Consider the following 12,260-nt stretch of genomic DNA (forward strand, 5'->3'; position numbering starts at 1 on the left):
AGAACAAGGTGTTGCATTGATCAAGTGACAGCTCAGGAACTTTTAAGAAATGATAGTCATGGGATAATACAGTTTACAATAATAATAATAATCTTTATTGTCACAAGTAGGCTTACATTAATACTGCAATGAAGTTACTGTGAAAAACCCCTGGTCGCCACATTCTGGCACCTGTTCGGGTACACAGAAGTAGAATTCAGAATGTCCAATTCACCTAACAGCACGTCATTCGGGACTTGTGGGAGGAAACCGGAGCTCCCGGGGGAACCCACACAGACACTGGGGGAATATGCAGACTCCACATAGACCGTGACCCAAGCCGGGAATCGAACCGTTGACCCGGGCGCTGTGAAGCAATAGTGCTACCCACTGTGCTACCGTGCTGCCACTTAGTTATGCTATGGGAAATGTCAAGTAAAAATATTTAATCGAAGGAGGGTCAATTTAAGTGGGGTGAATCAGGCCCAGTTAAATTGGAATTAAAGATTGGCAGGCAAAGGTGTAACCAAACAATGGGTCAACTTTAAAGGTGAGTGGGTTTTGGGTACACTTGAGGTATATTCCCCAAGGAGGAAAGGTAGGCTAACCAAAGCCAGAGCTCCTTGGATGGCAATTGCCCCAAGTTGAAGTATTTTTAAAAATGTGTATATCACAGCTGTCACATTGATTATATGTTGTGTATGAGAATTAGGCTGAGTATCGGAATTTTGGAGGGGAGGTGGGGGAGGAAATGAATGGATGAGTGGCAAAGAGAGAGTATGGGAAGAGACTCTACTAATATATTTTTAAAACATCCTTAGGCCCTCTAAAGGTGTATTAATGGTAAAAACATACGTGGTGGATCAGGAACTAAAATGGGAATATATGAAGAGGGACATGGCACATGTACTGAATTAGTACTTTGCATCTGCCTTTACCAAGGAAGAGGATGCTGACCAATTCATAGCTTGGTTGTACTTAAAGTTAATGAGTCACCAGAACTGGATAGAATGCATCTGAGAATGCTGAGAGAAGCAAGGGTGAGACTTTGCACAGGCCTGGCCATAATCTTTTAATCTTTAAATATGGGGGCTGCCAGAGGACTGGAGAATTTAAAATCTTATACACCTGTTCAAAAAAAACAAGAATGCAAGGATAAACCCATCACTGCAGCCCAATCAATTTGTGCTCAGCGGTAACAAATATTTAGTGATTATTCGGGACAAAATTAACGGTCACTTGGACAAGTGTGGATTAAGTAAGGAAAACCAGCATGGATTTGTTAAAGGCAATTTTGTTTAACCATAATAAGAAAACAGGAAATGCTAGAAATAGGTCTGGCTACATTTGTGGAGGGCAAAAGAGAATTAATGCTTCAGGTCTGTTGACCTTTCATCAGAACAAACAAATTAAATGTCAATACAGTAAAATAGGGTGTTGCATGTAACATAATTGGCAGAGTCAACATGCTGCTCGAAATATTATTTATTAAAAAATAATTTATCATGTCTATTGAAATGTGTTGAACTAGCCCCATAATTTGAATGGGAAAGTGAAATGATTTTGGTGCAGAAATCTGAACTTATTTTTACTATTTTAGGCAACGACATTGTTAACGATGGATAAATATTTGGCAGAAGACGTTTCAAACATCAACAACACTTGCTTTAAGTTGAATTCATTGCAGCTGCAAGCGCTGCTTCAAAGTTATCACTGTGCACAGGATGAACCCTATATCCCTCAGGTATCTAAATTGCTAACCTGCAATTATTTCATTTTTGTGGTTGTATTTTGGGTACTAATGGAGTTACCTTGTTGGCATTGTTTAGCATTGAAACCTTTGACAAGCCCAAAAAAAGTTGGGGATGGTGGAGGAAGTGAAAAGGGAGAGATTTCTCAGATTGCCAAGTGTTTACAAGGGTTGGGGGGGTGGAGGGAGCGAGAGAGAAGGGAGTGTGCATGTTCTTATTGGCTGCACAATCCTGACCAAAAATGCCAGCTGTGTGCATTTGATGGACAGCAATTGAGTTAAATATTTTGGGTACAATTAAATAAGAAATTTTTTTTTTTAAGAAAATAAGTACTGAGATGTGTTTAGGGATATTTGCTGACTGCTAGTAGTTGACAGATTAATAGTTGAAGGAAATTTAGACCTGCCCTAAATTTTGATGCTTTCCTTATAAATGAAGTGAAAAGTAAAATCATAAATGCATTCATGATACTTGATTCCATTTGAAGCTGCAGAACAGTAAGTTGAAAACTGGGAGATGAGGATAGATTGAGGGCAGCACGGTAGCATTGTGGATAGCACAATTGCTTCACAGCTCCAGGGTCCCAGGTTCGATACCAGCTTGGGTCACTGTCTGTGCGGAGTCTGCACATCCACCCCGTGTGTGCGTGGGTTTCTTCCGGGTGCTCCGGTTTCCTCCCACAGTCCAAAGATGTGCAGGTTAGGTGGATTGGCCATGATACATTGCCCTTAGTGTCCAAAATTGCCCTTAGTGTTGGGTGGGGTTACTGGGTTATGGGGATAGGGTGGAGGTGTGCACCTTGGGTAAGGTGCTCTTTCCAAGAGCCGGTGCAGACTTGATGGGCCGAATGGCCTCCTTCTGCACTGTAAATTCTATGATAATCTATGATATGGACAAAATCATGATTTCCAATTTCAACTTGGCAGCAAACCTTTTTTTAAATATAAAGGAGGATCTTCTCAATGTGTGGGATCTTGCTGCGCATAAATTGGCTGCTACATTCCTATGTTGCCACAGTGACAGAGCTTGAAAAGTAATTTGGTTGTAAAGTGTTTTGGGATGTCCTGAGGTAATGAATGGCATTGTAGAAAGCGCAAGTTTAAATTTATAAAATATGTTTTGAACAGATAGCAGCCAAAATAGGCATTAAAGAGAGAGGAAAGCTAGTGTTTTACTAAGGCTCTGTAGCAAGAAGACATTTAGACCTGAGATAAAAGATTAGTGTACTGTACAAAGGTATGAAGTGCCAGATATATTTCTAAAAAAATAATGAAGAGATTGGGTTTGATCCTGGGTGTTTGTGAAAAGCTTGAAGCTTGCATGCACAGTACCAGGTTAGGACAATGGAAATTGCGTCCACACAGTTTTGAGGGATACTGTCTGTATGGAAGCTTTTTTATGATGTGTCTATGGTTGGAGGTAGAAAATCAATAAAATTAATCACAATGGACTTTATGATCATGGAAATTCCGAAATAAATTTTTTTATCATGTTGTTCGCTGATTTACATTAGCTGCAGGAACTTCAGGAATTGGGAACATCTCCCACATAGCTGTTGCAAAAACAGCAAATGAAGGGACCGGGAGAAAACTCAAAAGACCCAACTCGCTGTATTGCAAGCAAACGACCACTGTTTCACCAAGCAATGAAAAATAAAAGATGCAATATTGGTCCACGCCATTCACTCTTTGATATTAAAATAAACAAAATCAGGATCTGCCTAGTTGCACTCTACATGGAACTGTAGCTACAGTTATCTTGCATGGTAATGGAGTAGTTATGGTCCCAGACTAACGACCCAGAAGTCTCAAGTTCTAAATCAGGTCATTCATGGGTTGTCAGAATAAATGAGCATAATGGCTGTTGGTTTTGCCATAAAGACTTCACTCGTTCATTAATATCCTACAAAGAACGGAATCCACCAAGCCTACTCGTTATTCCAGTCCCCCGAAATGTGCTTCGACTTGGAGCGACTATGATGGTATCGTGGTGTTGTCGCTGGATTAGGAATCCAGAGACCCGGCATAATGCTTTGGGGAGCTGGATTCTTATCCCACCATGGCAGATCGAGAAATTTGAATTCAATAAAAATCTTGGAGCGACAATGTCCCAAGAGCACCTTTTATTTTTAAAAGCCCCAGACTGTTCTTTTGAGAAAGCAAACCCAAATATGTTCACCCCAACTCACTGCAGCTTTCCTTAAGTCCCTTGACTCGGGTAATTTACTCCTTCATTACTCCCCACCCAGGCCCCCAGAAGCCTATTGCATCCATACTGCGGCTAAAAGTAGCGTGGAGCTTCCTATTGGCGTGTCTCTCAGCAGCAGTATGTAGTTCAAGTAGGATTGTTAAGATTTGTAGTATTTTATGTTTAAAATATTTCAAGATTGATAACCTGCTCAAAAATACTTCATTTTGAAACCATAAATACTTAGATCTCGGATTCCCAACTCAGTGTGTCGATGTTCTCTCCGCTTTCAGTTTGGCTATTATGGAAGATTTTTCCCTTCCCCATAGACCACTTCCTACTTTTTTGCTTAATTTATTGCTGGTAGTAGTGGTGCTGTTCTGTCACCCTGAGATAACTCTTCAAAATGCATCATGCAATCCACTCTTTTAATCAGCCAGCGAGTCAAACTGCTTTGGTAAACAGAATAAATATGTGATGTAACATAGCATTTGTTCCATTTTTGTTAGCAATGCACATTGACCAGCAATTGTTTTTACTTTTTTAGGAGTTGATTGAAAATGTAGTGGCATTAGCAGAGAACACAGCTGATGAACTTGCTCGCAGTGATGGTAGGGAGGTGCAACTGGAAGAGGACCCTGACCTACAGCTCCCATTTCTATTACCTGAAGATGGATATTCTTGTGATGTTGTCAGGAACATTCCTAATGGTCTTCAGGAATTCTTAGAACCACTTTGCCAGAGAGGTAATATTTTTCAATTTATTGCTCCCAGTGGTGGAAAATTATTGAAAATGCTATATCGCTTTTGCCTAAGGGGGGTATATTGCAAAACCAACTGTGACAAATGCAAATCCCTTGCTGGTTACCATGTTCTTTTTTTTAAAAATTGGAATAGTTGAATATGTTTATATTGCCCTTCAACAATTTTATTGGAAGACTTGCCATTTGATAGCTAAACTTTTGGATTTTACCAGGTATTTCATGCTCATAGAATCCCTACAATGCAGAAGGAGACCATTTGACCCATCGAGTTTGCACCAACCCTCCAAAAGGCCACCTTACCTAGGCACATCCCACAACCTCGTAGCTTAACCTGCGTATCTTTGGACACTAAGGGGAAATTTAGCATGGCCAATCCACCTAACCTGCACATCTTTCAACTGTGAGAGGAAACCAGAGAACCTGGAGGAATCCATGCAGACACTGGGAGAAATTGCAAACTTCACATTGTCATCCAAGGCTGGAATTGAACCCTGGTCTCTGGCGCTGTGAGGTTGCAGTGCTAGCCATTGTGCCACGGTGCCATTATTTTCGATTATCTGCTTCGGAGGCTAGTTTCTATAGGACCACGGTGTCCTTGAACTGATAATTGAACAATAACTTGCCACCTCAAAATAATTTAGACTTTAAATTTACAAATTATCACCAAATCTGAAATATCGTGTACATGTGCCTCCAAACTAATTTGCAACCTCAGTAAATTTAGGACTGTTAGATTATAACCAAATTGTTCTCTCCATGTTTTATGTTAAGAGTTAACAGGGTTGCTATGAATCTCTTCAATTAAATCAGTGAGTCAAGTATGCCAGGAATTACTCATATATTACTCTCGGCCTTTGCTGAATTAGCTAGTATCCTGGTGGAGGCTATTGAACTAGCAACGGGACATCTGCCCAGGGATTCTGATTGCTATCCAGCTGGAGGTGCATGTGCTGTAATGCAGGGGTGACAAAATTAGGCAAATCTAAGATGCTTTATACTTCACCCTGTCCTGGTAAAGCTTGTTGATGACCGAATCGCAAAGTAGTTATGGCGCAGAAGGAAGCCATTTGGCCCTTCGTGTCTGCACCGGCACTTTAAATGAATATCATGGCTTAGTGCCTCTGGCTTCCTCTGCCTTTTCCCCTGTTTCAATTCAAGTAATCATCTAATGCCACTCTTGAATGCTTTAATTGAACCTGCCTCCACCACGCTTCCAGGCAGCGCATTCCAGACCCAAAACGCTGGTTGTGTGAAAATAATTCTCTCATCACATCTGCTTTTAAATCTGTACCCTCTTGATCCTTTTTACGAGTGGGAACAACTTCTCCCTATCTACTCTGCCCAGCCCTTTCATTATTGCCTCTAACAAATCTCTTCTTCTCTCCAAGGAGGACAGTCCCTACCTCTCCAACCCCTCATAAAATTTCTTATCCCTGGAACCATTCTTGTAAACCTTCTGCGCGCTCTCAATTACCTCATATCCTTGCTATAGTGTGGTGCCCAGAACCGCACAAAATACTTCACCTGCAGTCTAACTAGTGTCTTGTATACATGTTCAGCAAAATCTCCATACTCTTGTACTCTGCCCCTATTAATAAAGCTCAGAATAATATATGTTTTATCAACTGCTCTTTCCACCTGCCCTGCCATCTTCAATAATCTATGCACATATACACCCAAATCCCTCTGGTCCTGCACAAAGAATTTTTACCCTTAAGAATTTTATCCTTGATTCCAGCTTTAGTGAGTTCAAAAGATGAACAATGTTTCTGTTTTGGTGAGATACTGCATAAAGCTATATTCTAACAATGACTTGGGTACAAATGACAAACAATAGGGGGCCCAGCATGGATCCCTGTGGTACGCCACTTCCAGACACTAAAGCGGCTGTCTATCATCACCCTCGGTTTCCTACCGCTAAGCCAATTATGAATTCACCCTGTTATCTCATGTGCACTTGCCTTCTTAAGTAATCTCCCATGTGGGACCTTGTCAAAGGCTTTGCTGAAATCCATGTAAACTACATCAACTGCACTACCCTCATCTGCACACTTGGTCACATGCTCTAAATATTCAATCAAATTTGTTAGGTATGACCTCCCTCTGACAAAGTCATGCGGACTTTCCCTGATCAAACCTTGCCTCTCCAAGTGCAGATAGATTTGCTCCTTCAGAATCTTCTTCGATAGTTTCCCAACCACTGACGTGCGACTCACTGGCCTGTAGTTCCCTGGCTTGTCTCTACAACCTTTCTTAAATAGTGGGACCACATTAGCTGTTCTCCAGTCCTCTGGCACCTCCCCCGTGGCCAGAGAGGAATTAAAACTTTGGGTCAGAGCCCCAGCAATCTCCTCCCTCGCCTCCCACAGCAGTCTGGGACACAATTCATCTGGACCTAGTGATTTGTCCACTTTGAAACCTGCCATCACCTCCAATGCCTTGTCACTCCCTATGACAATTTGCTGAAGAACCCCTCAATCTCTCTCCCAGAGTTCCATAACTACCTGCTCATTCTCTTGGGTGAAGACAGATCTGAAATATTCGTTCAACACCCTACCAATGTCTTCTGGCTCCACCAACAGATACCCCCCTTGGTCCTTAATGGCCCTACACTTCCCCTGGTTATCCTCTTCCCATTGATATACTTTTAGAATATCTTGGGATTTTCCATACTTTTACCAGCCAGTGCTTTCTTATATTCCCTCTTTGCTATCCTAATTAATTTCTTAAGCTCCATCCTGCACTTTCTGTCCTCCACTAATGCCTCTGCAGACTTATTCCCCTTCTACTTGTTAAAAGCTTAAACGCCTCTTATCCTTCTCATTGTATCCTGAGTGTCTCGGGTTATCCATGGTTCTCTGGGTTTGTTGCACCTTCCTGTACCCTAGAGAGAACACATTGGATCTGTACCCTCTCGATTTCATTTTCGAACCCCCCCTCCCCGCTCTTCTGTAGATTTCCCCACAAGTAACACTTTCCAGTCTGCCGTGGCCAGATCCTGTTTTCTTTTGTTAAAATCTACTCTTTCTCTCACCCGCCCCCCAAAAAAAATCCAAAACCTTTTTTTGCAACTTGTCTATTTCCTTGTCCATAACAAATTTAAATTGAACCATTATCACTAAAATGCTCCCCCCACCAGCACATCAACCACCTGTCCAACTTCATTCCCCAGAATTAGGTACAGCACTGCACCATCCCTTGTTTTGAACCTCTACAAATTTAGCCAAAAAGTTCTGCTGTATACATTTTCAGAACTCTACTCCATCTAAGGCCATAACATGATGGCTATCCCAATTAATTTTGGGAAAGTTGAAATCACTTAATATAAATACCCTCTTATTTTTACACCTCTCCCCAAATTGTGCACATATTTGCTCCCCGATTTCCCACAGACTATCTGGAGATCTATGATAATCACCTCGCAACGTAGCTGTCTTTATTTTATTCCTAAGCTCTACCCACCAAGCTTCATTTGATGCCCCCTCCATATACATCTCTCCTTACTGCAGTAACTGTCTCCTAACTAATAATGCAATATCTCCTCTTTTACCCCCTCCTCTCTTGCCTGAAGATTCTATATCCTGGGGTGTTAAGCTGCCAATCCTGCCCCTCACTCAACCATGACTCTGTGATAGCTATTATATCATAATTACATGTGTCAATCATCACCCTTCACTCATCCGTTTTGCCCATTAATACTCCTGGTATTAAAGTAGAGGCCATCCAGCCTTGTCTTACTCCCTTGAAACTTAATACCGTTGTATTCGCACTGACCTAATTGCCTTTCTATGTTATACTGTGACCCTATTCTGCTATCTGTCTGCGTTCCCTCCCCCTGCCAAACTAGTTTAAACTCTTCCCAATGGCACTAGCAAACCCACCAGCAAGGTTGTTAATCCCACTCTGGTTTAGATGTAGACCGTCCCGCTTGTACAGGTCCCACCTTCTCCAAAAATGGTGCCAATGGTCCAGGAATCTCAAAACCCTCCCTCCTGCACCAACTCTTAAGCCATGCATTTATCTGTGCTATTCTCCTATTCCTGTACTCACTAGCACATGGCACTGGGAGAAATCCAGAGATTACAACCCAAGAGTCCTGCACTTTAATCGATTGCTTAACTCCCTGAATTCTTGATGCAGGACCTCATCCCTCTTTCTATCTATGTCATTGGTACCAACATGTACCATGACCTCCGCCTTATCACCCTCCCCCTTCATGATACCCTGCAGCCATTCAGTGACATTCCGGACCCTGACACCTGAGAGACAACACACAATCCTGGAGTATTTTTCATGACCACAGAAGTTCCTATATGTGTGCCTAACTATGGAGTCCTCTATGACGATTGCTCTTCTCTTTAACGCTCTCTGCTGATCAACAGAGCCACACGTGGTACCATTGCTCTGGCCACTGCTGTTGTTTTCCCCCGATAGGCCATCCTCCCCAACAGTATCTAAAATGGTATACTAGAGAGGGGAACAGCCACGGGAGATTCCTGCACAGACTGCCTGTCCTTTCTAGAGGTCACCCATCTGTCTGCCTGCACCTTGGGTGTGACCACGTCTCTATAACTGGTGTCTATGACGCTTTCCGCCATCTGCATGCTCTTAAGTACATCCAACTGCTGCTCCAACCAAACCACGCAGCCTGTGAGGAGCTGCCATTGGGTACATTTCCTGAAGATATAGTCATCCAGAATGCTGGAAGCATCACAGACCTACCACATTTCACAGCTAGAGCACTGCACCAGCTGACTGACATTTCTAGCACCAATTAATTAATTACATGAAAATAAATAGTTATTCAATTTAGTACTAATTAATTAATCACATCAAAATAAATACTTATTAATCTAAATTAATATTAACTATTGTTATGGGCGAGGCGTTTTCAGAACCCCAAAATGTATCATGGAGTTCAACCAACCTCTCTCTTTAATGGATTTGTTGCTTTTCCTAGCACACTGCTTTTTCCCTAGATGTGGTGTTTCAATTACATCTGTTTTTAAAACACAAAACACTATTTATCCCATGAACTCAACTTAACATCTTAAATAAACATTGGATCTCTTAACACCGTTACTTCAAAGATAACTCAGAAAATATTGCAACAGTAAATAACTCCTTAAAATGTTCCTTCAAATTCCAAGAGACTTCCAACACACACACACAAACTGTTTTTTCTCCACCCCCAAAAAACGTCTGAGCCTCTGAAAGAGCCATTGTTCACAACACTCTCCCCACTTAAACTAAAATACCACACCGGAAAAGCAACAATCCTTCACTGTCTTTAAGTTCACAAAAGCCAATCCAATAGATAGACTTTTATCCCCCTCGAACCCCCAATTGTTATGGGCGAGGCGTTTTCAGAACCCCAAAATGTATCATGGAGTTTAGCCAACTTCACCCTTTAACCTATTTGCTGCTTTTCCTAGCACATGGCCTTTTTCCCTAGATGTGTTTCAATTATGAACACGTGGGTTTTTAAACACAAAACACTGTTTATTCCATGAACTCAACTTAACATAAATAAACATTGGATCTCTTAACACCCCTTACTTCAAAGATAACTCAGAAAATATTGCAACAGTAAATAACTCCTTAAAATGTTCCTTCAACCTTCCAAGAGACTTAACACCTTTAAACAGTATCACATCAGTTTAAAGGATATATATATTTTCTGTAGAATGGCAGAAATATATTAGCTTGATTGACTTCAGCTCCAGCACCTTGCTTTCTTCCTGCAGCTCTCTGGACACACACACAAACTGCTTTTTCCAACTGGCTTTCTCCCTTCAAGCAACTCACAGCAAACCAGAACTTCTCAAGCTGCTGTCTCAAATTGGCTTTCTCCTTTTAACCAGCTCACAGCAAAACAGCCAGGCACTTTTAAACTGCTCTCAGCAAAACTAGCTAGGCACTTTTCAAACTGCCAAAAACTAAACTGCAAAAGAGCTGACCTGACCTCAGCCCCACCCACTCTCTGACATCACTTTTTCTTAAAGGTACATTGTTTAAACATCAATGTCTTAAAGGTACCCTCACATGACACTATATGGTCCCTTGCGCTAGATTTGTCCTATAAATATTAAATGCCAAATGCACTAATCTCCTAGTTACTCCTCTACTTAGTTAATTACTCTAGTTTTTCAAATTTAGAACAGATTAGGAAGTGCCAACCCCCCACTCCTCAACTACCTAACCCTTTGCAAAAAACATCCTATGAACCTGAGGAGTCTTAACAACTCAAACAACAGCAGTTATCAATTTATTAACCTGGCAAAAGAAAACCTTGGGAAGAAAGACTGGGAGACACTGGAACAAGAGCAAAAAAACCTGGCTGAATATTCATCTTCACCAAGAGGGTATCCCATCTTTTCAAATCAGCCTTCACCCCATCCACCAGACTAGAAAAGTTTAAGTTTGTGAAGTGAGGTCTAGTCATGGGCCACCCAGATACCGGAAATGAGTCCTATCTGGACGAAACTGCAGCTTCCCCAAATCAGCTCCCCTCCCTGGGTGGTTTGCCGGAAAATCTTCACCCGTGCCCAGATTCAACTTGTACCCTGAAAAGGAGCCAAACTTCCTGAACAATTCCCCCACGTTGGCGAGTGGGTCCTCGAAAGATAGTAACAAATCGTCCGCATATGAGTACACGTTGTGCTCCCTCCCCCAATGCTCTATCCTCCCAAATCTGTTAGACAAGCTCAATGCAATGGCCAGTGGCCCAATTGCTATGGCAAACAAAAGCGGAGACAACGCACACCCCTGCCTTGTACCCCTGTTCAATTGGAAATAACCCAAGCTCAGGGTATTGGTACATACACTCGCGGTGGGGACCCTGTACAAAATCATTTGACCCAAAGCCAAACCACCCCAGGATCTCCGAGGTATCCCCACTCAACCTTATTGAATGCCTTCTCCGCATCCATCAAAATAATCACCTCTGGCTTGGTCCTTAAAGAGGGCGGCAACACAACATTTAACAATCTCCTGATATTGGCAGACAACTGCCGACCCTTAACAAATCCAGTCTGCTGCTCCAAAATCACCACAGGTAGGCAAGACTCTAAACGCATTGCTAACAACTTGGCATCAGCGTTTAACAGCAAAATAGACTGGTTATGACCCACATTCCAAGGGATCCTTCTTCAGGGCAACAAAATTGACACCTGTGCCAGCATGGCTGGCTGGCCGGACACGGAAGCATTAAACATATCGATCAGAGGTGGGAAGAACTGACCAAAAACTGTTTGTAAAATTCAATGGGGAACCCATCCGGACACGATGCTTTGTGCGTCTGCATTAGCTGAATACAGCTCATGATCTCCTTTCCCTTCTCTCCTGCTCCACCTCTGGCAAGCTCAACCCATCCAAAAATTGCTTCATTGATGAATTCTCCGGGGGCTTTGACTCATGTAACCCAAAGTAAAAAAGCCTCATTAACCTCCTCTGCGTCAAGAAAACCCGCCACCCAAGTCCCTAACCTGCACTATCTCCCGGGATGCGGAGATGCCAGCGTTGGACTGCGGTGAGCACAGTAAGAAGTCTTACAAAACCAGGTTGAAGTCCCAACAGG

At 42.2% G+C, this 12,260-nt stretch overlaps 1 protein-coding gene across 12 annotated transcripts in view; it reads left to right on the forward strand.

Moving 5' to 3' along the window:
* afdna (afadin, adherens junction formation factor a) overlaps positions 1 to 12,260 on the forward strand; it is a 323,280-nt gene that overhangs the window by 203,649 nt on the left and 107,371 nt on the right. For all 12 annotated transcript variants that reach the window (XM_072503518.1, XM_072503546.1, XM_072503555.1 and 9 more), the window contains 2 exons: positions 1,580 to 1,723; positions 4,465 to 4,663. In XM_072503518.1, coding sequence (XP_072359619.1) covers positions 1,580 to 1,723; positions 4,465 to 4,663 — 343 coding nt within the window. The remainder of the gene's footprint in view (positions 1 to 1,579; positions 1,724 to 4,464; positions 4,664 to 12,260) is intronic.

The sequence above is a fragment of the Scyliorhinus torazame genome, chromosome 1, assembly GCF_047496885.1.
Source record: "Scyliorhinus torazame isolate Kashiwa2021f chromosome 1, sScyTor2.1, whole genome shotgun sequence".
NCBI lineage: Eukaryota > Metazoa > Chordata > Chondrichthyes > Carcharhiniformes > Scyliorhinidae > Scyliorhinus > Scyliorhinus torazame.